The 17,743-nt window shown below is 33.2% G+C and overlaps 4 protein-coding genes and 1 long non-coding RNA gene across 5 annotated transcripts; 2 read left to right on the top strand and 3 right to left on the bottom strand.

Annotated features, from left to right (window-relative positions):
- The first annotated feature begins 905 nt into the window (after positions 1–905).
- On the top strand, positions 906–4,298 carry LOC125057846. Its single transcript, XM_047661761.1, has 4 exons — positions 906–1,557; positions 2,247–2,365; positions 3,340–3,494; positions 4,098–4,298. Exons 1-4 carry the CDS (start codon positions 1,425–1,427, stop codon positions 4,267–4,269), a joined length of 579 nt encoding a protein of 192 aa, XP_047517717.1. The 5' UTR covers positions 906–1,424; the 3' UTR covers positions 4,270–4,298.
- A 1,094-nt stretch (positions 4,299–5,392) lies between these two features.
- Positions 5,393–7,756, top strand: LOC125057847. The gene is made up of 4 exons (XM_047661762.1): positions 5,393–5,646; positions 6,288–6,411; positions 6,494–6,520; positions 7,620–7,756. The coding sequence occupies exons 1-4, from the start codon at positions 5,574–5,576 to the stop codon at positions 7,732–7,734; spliced, it is 339 nt and encodes a 112-aa protein (XP_047517718.1). The 5' UTR covers positions 5,393–5,573; the 3' UTR covers positions 7,735–7,756.
- A 1,058-nt stretch (positions 7,757–8,814) lies between these two features.
- On the bottom strand, positions 8,815–11,509 carry LOC125058004. Its single transcript, XM_047661995.1, has 3 exons — positions 11,376–11,509; positions 10,364–10,602; positions 8,815–9,137 (listed from the first exon to the last, which is right to left on the bottom strand). Exons 1-3 carry the CDS (start codon positions 11,447–11,449, stop codon positions 8,872–8,874), a joined length of 579 nt encoding a protein of 192 aa, XP_047517951.1. The 5' UTR covers positions 11,450–11,509; the 3' UTR covers positions 8,815–8,871.
- Positions 11,510–13,940: 2,431 nt separating this feature from the next.
- Positions 13,941–14,644, bottom strand: LOC125057857. Its single transcript, XR_007118270.1, has 2 exons — positions 14,196–14,644; positions 13,941–14,076 (listed from the first exon to the last, which is right to left on the bottom strand). It is a non-coding gene; the product is annotated as an uncharacterized LOC125057857 (long non-coding RNA).
- A 576-nt stretch (positions 14,645–15,220) lies between these two features.
- On the bottom strand, positions 15,221–17,355 carry LOC125058087. The gene is made up of 3 exons (XM_047662125.1): positions 17,231–17,355; positions 16,046–16,282; positions 15,221–15,385 (listed from the first exon to the last, which is right to left on the bottom strand). Exons 1-3 carry the CDS (start codon positions 17,313–17,315, stop codon positions 15,231–15,233), a joined length of 477 nt encoding a protein of 158 aa, XP_047518081.1. The 5' UTR covers positions 17,316–17,355; the 3' UTR covers positions 15,221–15,230.
- Positions 17,356–17,743: the final 388 nt, after the last annotated feature.

Below are 17,743 nucleotides of genomic sequence, written 5' to 3'. Positions count from 1 at the left end.
AACTAAATTTAGTTTTTCATTGTTCAATTTAAGCTCTATAGTTGTAGTTTTAACATTAGGTAAAGTAAATCTTATGCATTTTGTTTTTGTGGCATTTAATTGTAAATTATTTGCAGAAAACCAGCACACTATTTCAGAAAGTGCATTGTTCACATCGTCAAAATTTGTCTTATATCTTAAGCGCGTACATAAGTACACGCAGGGTGCGTGTACTTTTTTTAAAATTAAAAATAAACAATAGAAATTATAAACACAAGTTAACGTTTAAGAATAATCGAAATTAACTTAATCTCGTTTTGATAGATTTTAGGTGAAATTTGATAAATGCTGAGTGTATGCCTTTTCAGAAGCACATTGCAGTGTTTTTGTTGTCTTTTTAATTGTATGTAGTCCTGTGCTGCTGAATAAATTTATTTTACTTTTAGATTATAGTGTTCCATTCAAACATGAGTTTTTGTAAAATGAACTGGTTTTATCATCCTTTCGATTTTTTACAAAAAAACATCAATGTATCGAGTACCTATATCAATACATCTTCAAAGAATCGGATTCAATGTATGGCATTGTAAACATCGTTGTAAATCGAATATCCCTAATAGTTCGAGGTCCGGGTTTTAAAAGACCAGACATAATGTCGGGAGGTGGCAGATAAAAAATCGATTATGATTGATTTTCAATTATAAAAATAATCGATTATTTCAAATATAAAAATCGCGTAAAAAATCGATTTAAATAGATTTTTTTAATAATCGATTATTTTTTCACATCCCTAGTCATGAGCGTGCGCGCGCACATCGTCAGAAAAAACCGATGTCCTGAAGCTAGCTATAGTCAACATTTTAGTTTTTTTTCTATTTGTTGTTGTTTTGTTTTCTGTTTGTTCTACAAACGTAGAATAAAATTTTTAAAAAGATATTTATTTTGTTACACCAAAGAAGTATAAGTTCTAACGCGTGTACATAAGTACACACACGTTTATAGTTTAGGTTAGATTTTATGCGGTGGTGTTAATTCTGAGCTTTTCGAAATTCAACCTTAAGATAAAGACGTGCTTATTTTTCATGTTTCATATTTATTGTCATAAATTAAAATGTATGATGTACTTAGTGACACCAAGGGCGGATCATGGTGGACAAGGGGAGCCTGTATCAAAATTTTAATTTATTTACACATTCTGTATAAAAAACAAAAACTTATTTATAAAATTTTAATCCCTGGCGCAAGCGTTCAGCATGTAGTTTTAATATGATAAATTGTGAATAATATGCGTACATAACACAATGTTACAGTATGGAGTTGGTATTTTTTCTAGATTTGTAAACTTTGCGTAATAATCAAGTGGTGTTTATCGTTAAGCAGTTTTGTAAACATTCCAAACAATAGAATCAAACCCTCTAGGGTACATTAATTTTTCATTTGGTAAAATGAAATTAGACTTGGCACTGTTTTTCGCAATTTCATTGTTATATTTATCATTAATTGCTTGTAGCAAAAATTCCGATGAGTCTAATAAACCAGATATCGCTAGAGCAGGGAAAACGAGGCGTCAGAAAATGGGTAAGAATTTTGGTTTTCGTATTTACGTCTTACTTTACAAGAGTGAATACATACGCTTTATAACTTATATTTAATTTGTGTTAGAACTCGTAGATAGATTAATTTAATTATAATTGATTAGATTAGGCGGTAACAAAAAAATGGACATTGGACGTATTATATTATACGGAGCAAGGTTTGAAATTCTAATTAAAAAAGTTATTATCAAAAGGTCATTTATTGTTATGTCATGAACTGAGAGGCTGTCCGAGAACTCAATTTGTCACCCTCAAATTGTCCTGAAAATTCAAAATATTAACTAAGCTGTTTATTGCTTTAAATTAAAGCCACCATCCATCAAAGATTGAAAGTGAGAACATATGACAACAAAAAGACACTGGTCTTTTGGCCTAATGACGACTCTCATGTCTTCCTTTTATGCCCTTTTTTATGACTTGTCACCGAGGGAGGTGAAGGTAGAAAAGCGTGAGGAAAGCGGCATGCCTTAAAACTAATAAAATTACGGCGTGTGTCAGGCATAGATGATAGATGAATATATAATTGCCTGCTAAGAAAACAATTCATCAAGAAACAGATACATAACTCTGAGGCCAAGAGCAATGGCTGTAGCGCTAGTTTTTTAATATAAACAAAGCAGCAATTATTAATTCATGAAGACTTACGGTCTTACCAATTTAATACCATTTTAGTTCGAAACTCGGCAGTTGGTACTCTGTCGAATGTAATCACGCAAATTCAAAATTTGCCAAATATGGATCTCGGGAGGCGATTCAGAACACCGTGTAAGACGGGTAATAAATGTGGCAAGGTAAGATTTATCGTTGCAATAATATAGTTTAATTTATTAATAGAGCATTATATTTATATAATATTGCAATTAATTATCTATGGATACCGTTAAACTAGACTTGGTTGTTGTTAAAATCAGGAATCTTCTGCCACTTTTTTTGATTAGTTATGGAGTAAAAGAACTTGTAAATTATCATTAATTTATAAAAAAAACCCTTTGTCTTTTAAGAATGATAAATAACACGTTAAAACTTGACGTTAGTTTACAAATTTACAGGCATGGTAAAAAAAAAGTTATAGTGACTAGTGGGACGACATTTTTCATAGATCAGGGGTCTCCAAACATTCCAGCCTTAGGGCCATACTGATTACTCCAGTAAGTTCCGAGGGCCAAAACCATATTATCATTGTTGCCGGTGGTAAAAAGTGAAATAGTCCACTGATGAAAAAAAAAGTCCGAAAAAGAAAAAAAATCTCAATTACATAAATCTTATTAGTATTTCATATGTCATTATCTTGTTATAAGTTATGTTTTTATCACAAAAACAATAACAATAAGCCTACAATAATGTTATGAGTAGTTAGCCCATGACCATATCAATGTTGATGTCATATTAATAATTATTCAACATAAAATTAGAATACTTCAGTAAACTAAATTTAATTTGCTATAAAAAATATGTTCTCTAAAAGGAGTTTTCAAGTATGCTAGCTCTCCGCGGGCCGGACAAAATCTGTCCGTGGGCCAGATGTGGCCCTCGGGCCGTAGTTTGGAGACCATTTTCTATGCCATAGATAACTATGCTTTAGCCGGTTTTTGTATTATGAATTTTTATTTAAATTTTTAAAGCCAACCAAAAAAGAAACTAATACATTTTTCAACAAAAAAAAAAACGATTTACAAGAAGAATAAATAATTTGATATTGTTTTTAAAACCTTACAAAGTCGATATAAACAACGAAATAGTTAAATCTATTTTTTGTCCTTTCCAGGTCATTAAACGCTTAATGGTGCCAAAACTGGCCCAATTAGAGAACACTATTATGGGTGTGATGAAGGAGCTCTCAAAGATGCCACCGGGATCCCGCCTTCCCGATAAATACACCAAAACTGAGCCGATTAAACTGTTGCTAGACCAGAATTACAAGTAAATTATTTTGTAGAACAATTTAAATTATGTCGAACGAAGATAAATATTTAAGAAACGAATATTATTTAAAATTGGCTCAGCGGTTATGAACTAAGATAATGTTGTGCTCAGCACTGATTTAGTATCTTTTTCATCTAAATATATACTAAATCTATAATTCTATAGTTAATACCTTCGGAGTAAGTAGTGTAAGATTTTAAAACAAGACTTATATATGCTTGATGTACGGGTCGTTAAAAATGTATTGGATTTTGATATCGCGCTGTCTTTTCTGAATGTCACCCTAAGCTCCGACTCTCAATCTTAACCATAGATCAAAGCAGAGATGAAAACATTTAGTAAAATAAATTTAGAAATGTTTATTTTTATTTTGCGCCAAATTTTGTTTAAAGCATCTGTCAGTACCGCACATAGACAGTATTTTTGCACTACACTAGCAAAATCTATTAATATTTATAATAAAAAAAAATCTATTAAATAATAATTGATTGCTTTGCCACGCGGTGGTTGTAAAATGTTTGGGATTTTTTTTAAAGCAGTTTAATTTGGTTCATTCTGTTGGGCGAAAAATAGTTTAAAATATCTTACATCTCATTTCAGAGAAGACGTATGTATGGACAAACTGGAGTCATGTTTAAAAGAAGATAAACGTCGGAAACGTATTTTGAAGAAGCTGTTTTTCAAGAAATATAATGCAGTGAGACAAGAGCTAATTGGTTATGGCGGGCGGCGGCTCTGGGGCGGCGAGGGAAATCTTTTTTATAGACGATAGATAAATAAAAAGAATAAAGAAATACTGATTTTATTTGACCTTTAAATAAAAGTGATAATAAATCCTCAATTTATTACATTATAATTTGCCACTTGATGTTTCGAGCGCTTTTAGCAATGGACTTTAGCAAGGAAGCGCGAAACTCTCGCGAATAAAAGATAACATTTGATAGAAACTAAAATTAATATATTTAAGTATTCGTGTAAATTAGTGTGTACTTTAAGTAAATAATATCTTACAATAATAACTAGGCATATAACATAGAGCATAGACTGACTGACATTTATCTAGTTTTCATTTTGATGTTTTTTTTATTTATACAAGGCAGGGAAGATGGTACATTTTATAATATATATATTTATCTCAAATTCTTTGGTAATTTGACGAATTGATGATCATACTAATGTAGTAATTGTTTCATGATTATGATTAGTTAATTAAAAAATTATGATCTACAATTACTTGGTTAATTTTATGCTTTTGGCTTGTAGGATACCATTCCTATTCTTGATTCGGTCTTATTTTATATAAAAGATGTTAATTGACATGTTTGCCAAAGGAATATGGTAGGCGCAATATTTTAAAAGGATAAACTTTAATAATATAATACCGCTTCCACGGCAATTATAACCCGAAAGTTTGATTCCTGTCACAATAAATTACTACTTGTCAAAGTGTAAAGAGTAATATAGCAATGAGGATTTGTATATAGAAGTTTGTTGTTGGATATTATTTCGTATCTATTATTTCATAGTACCTAAATTTTCTTAAGCATTTTAATGGCTTAGGTTACTCTCTATCTACCAATTAATACTTAGTACTAAATTATTTGAATCCTCAAAGAATGCTTCTTTTGAATAAATCCCTTTACGGATACAGATGTATTAGATTTACATATCTCGACGCTTGGAGCAATCGTGATGATTGATGAGAATCTGGGTGAAATATCTTATAAGTACATTTAACTATATATAGAGTATTGAGAATATAGAGAGAGGCGTAAACCCATGAACACAAATTTCACAGATTAGATCGCATCATTTTATTACTTTATATAATATGCCAATATTTGTACGAGTGAATAACGTAAGAAGTTTAGCTAGAATTAAGGTTAATTTTTACAGGAAATGGCGCGTAAATTCTATCAACTGGAAATTAATCGAATGGTCACGTTTTATTGTTTGTAATAAACAATATTTTCTAACAATAGCAGTTTTACAAACATTACCTAACTTTCGCCCACAAAGGCTTATTGCTCATAAGTTATGTACTGTTGAGGAATTAGGCAAAAATATCCGTGAAACATGTTCGATATGTGTTTATTAAAAATTGTGGTTTTAATGGCTGCCATTAAAACTATTCTTGGTGTAGATGATAGTAAGTGACTATAATATTTTCTAGGAGAACGACAAGTAATATCTATGGCCGTATTATTTAACAGTTCAACGGTTAACCTTTGTTAATAACAACGTAATCATGATAACGAAGACGATATTGAAATTAATCTAAATAAAATGCTAGGGTTTTTGTGGCTAAACCCAAAAGAAAATCTATGCCGTAAAATATGTAAATTATCGAACGAAACATGCATTACTCTCTATTATATTAATGTTATTTATAATACACTAAATAATAACCCGCTATTTTATTGAATAATACTTGCTACATTTAATAATTACTGCTTACATTTGTATTATTTAAGGAAAAATTCAATTTGATTACATTCCAAGATGTTGTTCATTTGTATGGTGATATAACAGAATGCTGGCGGTAATAGCGGGAATGCTGGTTTGCTCTTGGGTCATGGCAATGGACTGCATGTGTCCTTTTTAATTTTATGATTGAGTATACTTTAAAGCTAATATTTAGGACAATATAGTAACAAACACAATAATAGCTATATGGACGTATTATTTGCTTGAATAAATAAATTATTATTATTTAAATTACTATAATCTTTTATAAGGAGATTAAAACTTTAAGTATAAAGAGATTTATCAGAACATTATATATTTCAGGCCTGCTCTTCACAGTAACCAGAGCACCTCGATACTTCGGAATCCTTCAGGATCATAGGGGACAGCCGCTCTCCGTTGAAATTTCGGAAGAATATATGGACCAAGACTACATTGCTACAAACAGGTTTTTATCAGAGCACATATGTTTAATACATATATGTATATTATATACGTTAAATACGTAACGAATGTTACTTTTGTTTCAGAAAGCGGCATAAAATCGATTGGCATAAGTGAGTATTTTATTAAGTTTGGTTTTTGTCCAGGTTTATCAATATTGATTCTGTGGTTTCACATAATCGATATGTAATTGTTAATATCTTTATATAGTACAAAAAAGAAGAACAATAAAAACAATAACTTACCTGAAAATATAATAACTACAATATATTATTAAAAGAAGTTTAGGCAAGGTTCCGAAGATACTGGCAGCGTTCTTTGTCCGAGGAAGCTGCCACCTCTTCGGTCTCCTGTGATGTCGACTAACCTTTTCGATATTTCCTTAAAAAGCCCCAACGCGCTAAGGTCTCGACACCGATTGGGACAAAATCATATTCGGAGCCTAGAGCCCTGTATTTGCAAATATAATATAATAGTAGTTGCACGAGATGTTGTCATTTATAATGTTATTTTAAGAGCTTTAAGCTTCACTAGCAGGTAGAACACTTGATTGCGTGCTGCAATACACGCAAGTGGGGTAAATGAAACATGGGATTCCGATCAATAAATTAAATCTCGGAAAATGGCCCGGCTTCTTTTCGTAAACTGAAAAGAGTTTATGTTGTAGTTACATGAGTATGACACTGAGGGCTCGACTCTAACTCTGTTACAACTGCCCCAGTAGCTATACAGCTGTGACGCTTGAACTATAAAAGAAAACACAAGAACACTCGAAGCTTTTCAGTGGTGTTACCGTCGCATGCTTCGCATCCGCTGGATCCAGAGAGTTCGAATGGAACGACACGAAAGTTTATGTACACCGTCGGACACGTTTTGCGTCATCATCGATACGACTTGTTGCAGCTTATAATGATGGGAAAATTCAAACAAAAGACTGGCTAGCAGAAGGAAGAAGTCGTGGTTGGAACCTACAGTGGACCGGTATCACATCCACCGTGGAGCTTTTTAGACTTGCAATTCTAGTTGTTAACAGCCAACCTTTAATAATAAAGTGGCACCAGACAAAAAGCTTTACTATAAGCGGTTAAAAAAATATTAAAAATACCTACTGTAATTCTATATTCACATAGGGACTTGCTATTGGATATATGTTACACCATTTGTCGATTAACTTATTAGATATAGCTTTTCAAGTAAATTTTAAATTTTCAGGAATCCTTTAGACATGGATGACTTTGATGATGATGAAACAGAGGAAGTATTCGATGATAAAGACAAAGATGTAAAGATACCTAACAAATTTAATTTACAAGCCGGTCCAGTATAACATGTTTAACAACAAATAAAAAATATAATTTAAAAAAAAATCATTTGTTACTATCATAATACATCCGATATATTTTAATATCGGAATTAATTTTATAAGTAGCTTGCTTGCTAGTAGTAGTAGCTTTTGTTGAGTCCAAACTACTGCCAATGAACATACAACACAGAAGCAAGGCTTAGAACAGTGGTGCCAGTTGCCGAATTTCTAATACAGATTAAAATTTTAAAAACCATTTATCTTATTAAAATATAACTAAATCAGAGGCACCATTACATTTTTAAGTCTGGGCCTCAGATTTCTGTATTTGTTTCATGATCATTTGTCAATCTAATAGGCAAGTAGGTGATTAGCCTCCTGTTCCTGACACATGTCGACTTTTTGGTTGCTTAAGGCAAGCCGGTTTCCTCACGATGGTTTCCTTTACCGTTCGAGCCAGCCTTAAATGAGCACGTAAAAAGAAAGTCCATTGGTGCACAGCCGAGGATCGAACCTACGACATCAGGGATGAGAGTCGCGCGCTGAAGCCACTAGGCCAACACTGTTTCATTTATCTTATTAGGTTTACGTAAAACATCACAAAGAGCCACCGAGATAATATATGTCGAAATGAACTTAATTAAAAATCGTTTACGAATAATCGAAATATTAGATTAAATATTTTAGTCAATAAAACACGACGACGACGAGCCAAGGCTGTACATTTTGCTCACTCAGGCTTTCTTAGTTTTATAAGCCTGACCATTTCCTAAATCGTCGGAGTTACGCCGCGAGAGTAAAGCGAGACGTAGGCACTCTCTTCAACTGTTACTTTGAAGTCATTCGTTTCATAGCAATTAACATTTAATTATTTTGCTTATATTCTATTGTTGTACGCGAATGGTTAATAAAGAGTATTCTATTATTTAAAGTACCTTGATGTCCCAGGAATCGTATAATAACTTTTAAGAACGTACAAAATGTCGAATATTGTGTTAAATTTATTTTATTCCGTTTTTATGCTTCAATAAAAGATCTTGTATCACTCTGCCTTAAAACAATTAAGTAGATTGTTTTTTTAAGGATGAAATAATAGAAGAAATATAAAAATGCATATAAATTTATTAAAAAGTGGATTTTATAAAAATATCACGAAATTAACTACCGGAAATCATCGTACATTTCTGCGAAACGATCCTCTATTGATTCATGAAATTCTCGAGCAAACAGTGGCATCCTGGCCATTTCCAAGGACTCTTCAGAATAGTCTGTGGTCTCGTCCGAGTATTGATCAGCTATGTGATCCTGGTAGATCTTTTCACATTCGCTGGGATGATCACTCTTCAATGTACTTGGGTGATAGCCGATAGCGTCTATTGGACCAACGGTGAAGTACGGCATTTGTGTGGTTACTTGGAAGTGTTTATCTGTAAAAATTATACGTTTTTGAACTGAAAATTCTTTAGGCGCATGAGGGTAAAATTTTTACGGATATGTCACGAAGATGTGCAGCGTTTTTGTCGAAGAAAAGGGAGAGAGCGATAGAGACTTGAACACCGATGGTGTTTTTAATACATATCAATTATCAATATCATTATTATTTAATTAAGTAACTAAATTCATTTTAGAAAATGTGGACATAACTTTATAGCAATTATGATAATAATGAATTTGTTATATTATTTGGTAATTGTTACCATATTTATGGTGGTATTTCTATATTCATAACAACAACTAATTTTAGTTCTGGTTTGTAATTAGCCGTAGTATCCATTAATACAGAAAGACTGGCAAAATTAAATTATGGGATTTGGGTAGCTTAATTCCTCAATAATTAATTTACAAAGAAGTTCCACTTCTGACATGTGTACTTTGTTTCCACGCACTTTTTATTTATTTTCTTTGAAATTAGTTAATATTTTTTTTCTCCTGCGCGTATTTGCAATCAGCTCTAAGACTATGAGGAAATAGGAAATCTGTTCTGTGGTGCTGTCATATGGAGTGGCTACCCAATGGAAGCATCTACTCATCTACTGCCTAGAGCTACTGCCGGTCTATCTAGAATATAGTGACGTTTTAGTCGTCTCATATACTGTTCTATGGTGAGTTGGCGAGCAAAATATTTTATTTTTGGGTTGGGTTATATCTAAATATAATTTCATATATATAAAGGAATTCTTATTTGAAAGCTATTGCGTATAGTCAGCTATAATTTATTTTATTCATTTCTTGTTATATTAAAGGCATCTTTGTGATAAAGCACGTAAAAGCAATCCCAATTTCTAAACAAAACAACGGATTTCTTAAAAAGTATGGTACGTATGATGCCGACAGTCTAAAAATAATAAAAATAATTTAAAATTAATAAAACGAAATTTATAACAAGTTTATAAAGTTTGGTCCCTGTGGCAGTGTACCCTTAACGCTGGCTGCATTTCCTCGCTGTATTGCGATACTTATTCGTTGAGCGGGGAAAGCACCAGCTCTAGGGTCACCGGTTTTATCTACCAGGCGCCAACTTAAATATTTAATTAGCGCCTGTGCAATTGAACACTACGGCCCAAGAGTCTCTACTCAAAAGGGAACAAAATCGAAGTTATAGGAGAGACTCTTATATTTGAGTCCTTTATTATACTGAAAGTAAATTACTTACAGTCAATGTGATCCGGTATGATTACAGTTGCCATAGTTTTAGCGACTTTATCATCATAGTAATCACCGAATATATCAACTTTCCCTCCTTCGTGCACCTCTTTCCACTTCGGTGCTTCAGTACATTCATCTGCCAAGTGACGTCGTCCTGATCGATGATGAATTTTTGGCGGTGGCAACTCCGTAAGTGGTACAAAGCTTTTACTTATCATACCTCCCACTGGTTTCACTTTTCCAAGCCTTTAAAATTTTAATAATAATAATAATTAATTTTAAAGAATATGGTACAAAAATGTTATGGTGGTACATTAAAAGTTCACATATTCTGCTACACATACCTAATGGCGTGCTTAAAATGCATAGAAGTTACATATATTATGAGTCATATCAATGTAGTCAATTCTTATATTATTTTATCATTACATCCTCTCATTATTAAATTATATTATTACGTTATCAAATTAATATTAATTATAATGTTTTATGGTTATTTATAATAATGGTTGGATTCAAAATTCAATGCGGGAAGCACTGGATAGATTGCGATGGCGAAGTGTATAACCATGATGAGGGAAACCTTTTAGGCTATTAAAACTTCAGCTTAAGAATATTTTAAGCGGTTGGCACTGTCTCCAATTTGAGTTTTGTTGCATTGAATTATTTATTTTAATTAAATTTTGCCGATGACTTTCCCCTCAACTTGTCATTGTACATTCGGTGTAGCAAACATCAATATTCTACAGTAAAACGGCTAGTTCGCCGCCTCCCACTCAATAATAATCGACCTCTGCGTCCAAAAGAAAAGAGTGAAATTGCAGAAAATGTATTTCCCTCTTCCCCCTATCAACCCATACATATCATTCGAACTACTGATTGGAGGCTACGAACTGGATGGTTTGTATATAATTTTGACTCATAGGAAATGACAATAAGTAAGGCAAAGGCGGCAAAAACTTCACAGCCTATACCTTAAAAATATGTAAATGCGGAGAATCACAAACATAGATACGTACTTGTTAATAATTAAACTGCTCCTGATTTCAGCGTTTATGGACACAACGAACAACGTCACGAATCTTAGCCACATTTTCTCGAGTAACCGAGTGCCGATTAATGCTCAGCTACACTTATAGACGATTTAACAATTATCTACAATCTCGTAACAAAGTGCATTGTTTCAACAGGTGGTTAAGTTTTTTTTCGTGTCACGAAATCTGTGATTGTAATTCTGAATCGTGCATACGTAAGACGATTCCCAGAAACAATTAAATCTTAAGAGCGTTTGTGGGATAAAATCTTTTTTGTTTCGGAATCGTTATTATGGTACTTAAATTGGCTTTTAAACCTGACTGCTTTATTTATCTATAATGTCATATAAAAGCATATACAATAACAACAAAGGAAGAATAAAGCTAGAAACTTTAGGCCCCGCCTTCCATATAGAAAGAGGGGTAAGACAAGGGGACCCGTTCTCACCCACTATTTTCATAGCAATACTCGAAAACATCATGAACAAATTAGATTGGAGTAAAACAGGACTCTGTATAAAAGGCACCTACCTAAGTCACCTGAGGTTCGCTGACGACCTGATCCTTCTGTCAGAGACAGTCAACGAGATGCAATTCATGATAGAATCTCTACAACAGGTGAGTTCGGAAGTTGGATTGGAGATGAATCTAACGAAGACAAAGATAATGAGTAATACACGAAAAAGACCTATAACTATCAATGGTAACCCTTTAGAATATGTAGAAAATTATACCTACCTGGGAAAAAGAATAAGTTTCGAGGAAAACAGTAACATTATAGAAATAGAGAGAAGGGTCCAACAAACCTGGAATAAATATTGGAGCCTAAAATAAATATTTAAGAGTAACTTACCAATAACTCTCAAAGCTAAAGTTATGAACTCATGTCTACTACCCAGCTTAACTTATGGAATCCAGACCTGGAAATTCTCTACACAAGCTGTAAATAAAATCAATGTATGTCAAAGAGGTTTAGAGCGAAGCATGTTGAACATAAAGAGAATGGACAAAATAAGACACACAAAGATAAGAGCCGTCACTAAAGTTACAAACGCTTTAACTTTTGCCCGTAAACTGAAATGGCATTGGGCTGGCCATGTAGCAAGAATGTCTAACAGAAAGTGGACCAAACGAGTTACCCAATGAAAAGGACCACCAGGCAAGAGGCGGAAGGGGAGACCCTTAGACCGCTGGGAAGATGACCTGAAAAGATCAGCTGGCAAAAACTGACACTCCATAGCACAGGAGCGACAAAAATGGGCATCTTTGGAGGAGGCCTTTACCCAAACCGGGGTTCCTGTTAAATAAATACTATAAATATATATTACTAACATAATTTAAGCTAACCTACTAACAAAATCAATATTTTTGGTTACTTTAATATAACAACTACCAACTATTGTAAAACAGGAAATAAAAAGGCTTATTATTATTATTATTATAATGTCATATAAAATAAATCAGTGGCGATACAACCTTTTTTGGTTTCGGCCTCAGACAGTAGCGTAACTATACCACCTGGGGCCCGTGGCAAATCTTCTTTCGTGGCAATTCTTTTGATGGGGCCCTATCAGTAAAAATACTACGTCTCTACTCAGTTTAATTTTAATAATCTTCGAGATTTTCAGCGTACTCAATTACACGTTGTATATGTCCCACTAATAGCCATAGGCCTCCTCTGTTAGGCGAGAGGAAATGGTCTGTAATCCCCACGCTAGCCCTCTCCTGGGCAGGGGCCCTCTTGGGTGGAGACCCGTGGCATTTTGCCAGCCCTGCAACCCTATTGTTAGGCCTCATATTTCTGTATCTGTTTCATGTTCATTTGTTAATCTAATAGGCTGTAAAAGTAGCTGATCAGCCTACTGTTCCTGACACATGTTGACTTTTTGGGTCTAAGGCAAGCCGGTTTCCTCGCAACTTTAACGTTCCAGCAAATATTAAATGCGCACATAGAAAGATAATCCATTGGTGCACAGTCGAGGATCGAACCTACGACCTCAAGGATGAGAGTTGCACGCTGAAGCCACTAGGCCAACACGGCTCTGCATATGTGTCATATAAATGTGATTATAATAGTTATTTAATAGTCCAAGAGGTAGTGAACCCTGGGAGTAACGGTCTCCCTGTATGGTTAGAAATTTGTATACTCACGATTTATGACATGCTAAAAGCAATAGCCATGACCTGGCAGGCGTCAGCCCTGCACGTCATCAGCCCCTTTATTTTTTGGACTGTTAAGTAAATTGAGTTTCAAAACTTGTTTCTGTAAATTTGAAAATTTAATAGGATAAAGTCTATTTATTGTACATCTTAAAAAAAAATTGACAGGCGATTACAATAAGCAGAAGTATATGACAGATCAATTAGAAAACGTAAAGTTGATGAGGTAAAATAAACTTTATCCTGTATACTTAAATTTTTTATATGTTTTCAAGTAAACGTCTCAGAGTAAATATGTACAATGCCAGGCGGTTTTGAACAGCATAAGACCTTGACAGGCGAGGGCACAGCTGCTAAGGGCGTGCAAATAAGAAATGTTACATGAACGCATACAGTAAATGCAATGTATTTTATTGGGTTTTATGCAATCTACATTATTTTTATCATTCATTTTCTTCAGCATCATCCGAAATTTCGCTATCACTGTTTTCATCATCATCTGATTCTTTAACAATGTTTTCCTCATCTGGAAATAGTAAAAAAAAATATTTTAATGAATCAATAAGGTTGTTAAGAATTAAATATCAAGCTCAATTACATAGGACTGCGTATTAAATGTTACGGAATAAAATAGTTGTATGTTACCTGAAATGCATTCGTCAGTTTCAGTCGATTGTGCTGTGGCAGTATCAGCAGGTCCTTGTAAAAGTATGTCGTATATAGAAGATAGAACCGTATTCCCCTCAAACCAATTAAATTCGTAACGACTATCAATTAAGTTCCAACCGTTATTTTCAGGTGTAAGAATTGTTGGTTCTTTTAAATTACAATTTCGCCATATATTTGTAATGTAGGCAGTTCTCAATAATTGTTGATGTAGTTCACGTTTGCAGGGTGGTAAATTCGATGAATCATAGCTTACTACTTTGATTTACTTTTATTCAACGTAGTCTCTGTAAATCGTACAGTTTTTTCGTCAGTGTCTTCGTTACAAATCACACAAACCACGTGTTCCAATTCCATCTTGCACACTATTTACTGAAATGTTAATATTAAGTACAACAATACACAATATCACTGTACAATTGATAATAATATTTAATATTTAAAAAATCAAACTTTAGTTTGATTTTTTAGTTTTTTAGTTTTTTTTTTTAGTTTGAGTATACAGGATAAAGTTTATTTTACCTCCTCAACTGTACGTTTTCTAATTGATCTGTCATATACTTCTGCTTATTGTAATCGCCTGTCAATTTTTTTTTAAGATATACAATAAATAAACTTTATCCTATTAAATTTTCAAATTTACAGAAACAAGTTTTGAAACTCAATTTACTTAACAGTCCAAAAAATAAAGGGGCTGATGACGTGCAGGGCTGACGCCTGCCAGGTCATGGCTATTGCTCTTAGCATGTCATAAATCGTAAGTATACAAATTTCTTACCTTACAGGGAGACCGTTACTCCCAGGGTTCACTAGCTCTCCAGCTATAAGAATGGGATAGATACGGGATCTGCAATATTTCTGCTTTATTTCCTATTCCTATTATATACATACTGCATGTTACTTTTTTTCTGTTAATTTTTTTTAAATTTATATATAAATGACAAAAGAAAAGCCAAAAACGCAATTTTTTTTAAATGTATGAAGAAACGAAAAACATATTTTTCATAATTTTTATTAATACATTCGCCCCCTCTTTCGCTTATAGACAACTGGATCGAGATGCCAAGTCTGGTTACCACCGCAAGAGATAAGGGTGTAACACCCACCATACACTATTGGTGGATCCGTGTCTGGCACACACACATTGTCTTGACAGAATGTTGCTGTACCTTAAAACAAACAATTTTTTTGAGAAGATTTAATGAAGATTTAATTTAAATATATCCCCTTTGAGACTCGACTCTTTCCTTTAAAAGCTTCTTCGTTTAAACCCTCATAGGGCCAATTATACTAATTTCAACTTTAATATGTAATATATATCATTCACATTTTTGCGTTCTTAATTAAAATTTAATTTAAAGATTTTCTAGAGTGTGTATATTAAAAAAGTTTTTTTGTTTGTTACTCACTACTGTTTACATTCCTATAACGGTAATATATTTTACGTAAAGTTGTTCTAACCGTCAGTCTTTACAAGGATGATATTGAACATCTTTTAAAAAACTCTGTCTTTTGTTTCTGTTAAATTCTGTGTGTTTTCTTTAATAAGGCTTACTTTCCCGGCAACACACCTAACGTTGTCTTGTTTATAATTGTTATTATCTAATTAATTTAATCAATCTTCCTTCCTTTCATTCAAGACTACTTTGTTATTTCCAGGCTCTGTATGTCGTATAATACGACATGCTTTTGAGATGAAAGTATTAAAGGTGTACAGTCTGTTTCTTGAACTGCTTCAAGAGACTCCTAAAGACGCCAGAAGTCGACTTCTATATACTACTGTGTCTTGTATATGCGAACTAATGGGAAGTACCTATTAAAATCCTTACCAACATATCCTGTAGGTCTTGCTTGACGTTTATTCTTCACGTAGTCTACCACAGCCTTGGACAGAGCATAGAAGTGTTTGCTGGCTTTGTATCGCATTTTTGCGAGGGCGGCATCGCAGTCACTTTTGTCAGCCCGACAGTGGTACACCAGGTTGTTTGTGTTCGTTTTAATCATCTCTTCTCGAAGGACTTGGTATTTTGTATCCGTGTAGAGTAATTGAGCGAAGCGGACATTAACTGAAATGTTTTTGAAGTGAAAGTGTTCTTTAGGCGCATGAGGGTAAATTTTTTACGAATGAAACGCAGTAATAATAATCGTCACGAAGATGTGCAGCGCTTTTGTCGAAGAAAGAGAAGAGAGCTATTGAGACCGATTGAGAGAGAGAGAGAGAGAGAGAGTGAGTAGGACGAATTACCTTATAGAAATTCTATTTTTAAAATTAATATTTCATAAAGAGAATTTATGAAATACACATCAGTATTTTATATTTTATGCAAAGTAATTAATGAATTTATTGTTTATTGAATTAATAATTTGTATTAATTTTCGACACTTAATATTTTAAAAATCAATTAAAATCCTAACATATCTTCCTTTTTCCCTCCCTCCAAGTCTCGGAAATCTAAGTAGTTGTCACTCACATTGCCAGTAGTATTATTAATAATAATAATAATTTATTGCAAGAATATGTTACAAAAATGTTATGGTGGAACAAAGGAAAGTTCGCATATTCTGCCACACATAATGGCGTGCAATAATAACAGATAAATGTGGATGTGGTGTACTTCAATAAATAATTATCAGAATTAAAAATCTATTATACCTATCTTTTCATAGTAACGTTTGCAAGAAACAAATGAATAATATCATTAGAGGAAAAAATAGATAAAAAGTTTTAAGAAATTTTGTTAAGTAACGATCACAAACACTAATTTTTAGGTTAAAAATTTCTGTCATTTATTCATTTCGTATTCCTACAGCTATCATTAATTATATACAACAAAAAACAATTATGCTAAACATACAGCCAAAGATGGAATACGTAATACCTAATTCGGCTGAGCTGTGCTGATATGTACGTGAGGGTGTGACGGTGTGTATGTGGGGTGTGCTCATGATGCAGGTGATTGGTCATAGGTAAGCCTATTGTCTTCCACTCTGTCTTCTCGATAACATGTACTTACATCCAGCCCCTACAATATAGCCGATAGAATTTTTCACATTTCCACTTAGTTGTATAAAGAGTACAGCCAACACGACTGCTTTCATGTTTCGTACATAAAAATTGAGGACAAATTAAAACCTTTTAATTGGTTCAAACCTAGTTACTGCCCAATTAGTTTTCATGTTGTTTTATGGATTGATTTGTTTAAAAGTATGATTTAGTATAAAGTAACGACACAAAACGATAAGAAAATACACTAAGTGCATTTGCTTTGCTAATAAAACATGTTCATATTATTACTAAGTTGAATGGTTCTTGTAACTTAATAGCTATTATAAAACAAACTAAAACTTTTTATAAATTTGACGATTATTTAAATGATCCTAATCTTTGAGGTTGATTTGGTCCAGTTCAAACTGTTTGTGTTGCCGATTAAAAAGAGTGGCGGAAAGTTTCTTGCCAGTCCTTCTTGCCCGCTCTACGCCCTTGACTTGTGAACTAGAAGTAAATGTAAATTTAGAATCAATTTAAC

This window comes from Pieris napi, chromosome 17 (genome assembly GCF_905475465.1).
Source record: "Pieris napi chromosome 17, ilPieNapi1.2, whole genome shotgun sequence".
Taxonomy (NCBI): domain Eukaryota; kingdom Metazoa; phylum Arthropoda; class Insecta; order Lepidoptera; family Pieridae; genus Pieris; species Pieris napi.
Note: the sequence above shows the minus strand (reverse complement) of the source record. Positions and strands in the feature narration are given on the sequence as shown.

Bases quoted from the DNA above. Each gene is read 5' to 3' on its own strand.
- LOC125057847 (XM_047661762.1), top strand. From the start codon at position 5,574: ATGTTCGATATGTGTTTATTAAAAATTGTGGTTTTAATGGCTGCCATT. The intron at 5,647-6,287 runs GTAAGTGACTAT...TATATATTTCAG, and splicing joins TATTCTTGGTGTAGATGATA to GCCTGCTCTTCACAGTAACC. The intron at 6,412-6,493 runs GTTTTTATCAGA...CTTTTGTTTCAG, and splicing joins GACTACATTGCTACAAACAG to AAAGCGGCATAAAATCGATT.
- LOC125058004 (XM_047661995.1), bottom strand. From the start codon at position 11,449: ATGTGGCTAAGATTCGTGACGTTGTTCGTTGTGTCCATAAACGCTGAA. The intron at 10,603-11,375 runs GTACGTATCTAT...AAAATTTTAAAG, and splicing joins AGCAGTTTAATTATTAACAA to GCTTGGAAAAGTGAAACCAG. The intron at 9,138-10,363 runs GTAAGTAATTTA...TAATTTTTACAG, and splicing joins CATACCGGATCACATTGACT to ATAAACACTTCCAAGTAACC.
- LOC125057846 (XM_047661761.1), top strand. From the start codon at position 1,425: ATGAAATTAGACTTGGCACTGTTTTTCGCAATTTCATTGTTATATTTA. The intron at 2,366-3,339 runs GTAAGATTTATC...TGTCCTTTCCAG, and splicing joins CGGGTAATAAATGTGGCAAG to GTCATTAAACGCTTAATGGT. The intron at 3,495-4,097 runs GTAAATTATTTT...ATCTCATTTCAG, and splicing joins TTGCTAGACCAGAATTACAA to AGAAGACGTATGTATGGACA.
- LOC125058087 (XM_047662125.1), bottom strand. From the start codon at position 17,315: ATGAAAGCAGTCGTGTTGGCTGTACTCTTTATACAACTAAGTGGAAAT. The intron at 16,283-17,230 runs GTAAGTACATGT...AAAACATTTCAG, and splicing joins CTATATTGTAGGGGCTGGAT to TTAATGTCCGCTTCGCTCAA. The intron at 15,386-16,045 runs GTAAGGATTTTA...GTTTGTTTTAAG, and splicing joins AAGACCTACAGGATATGTTG to GTACAGCAACATTCTGTCAA.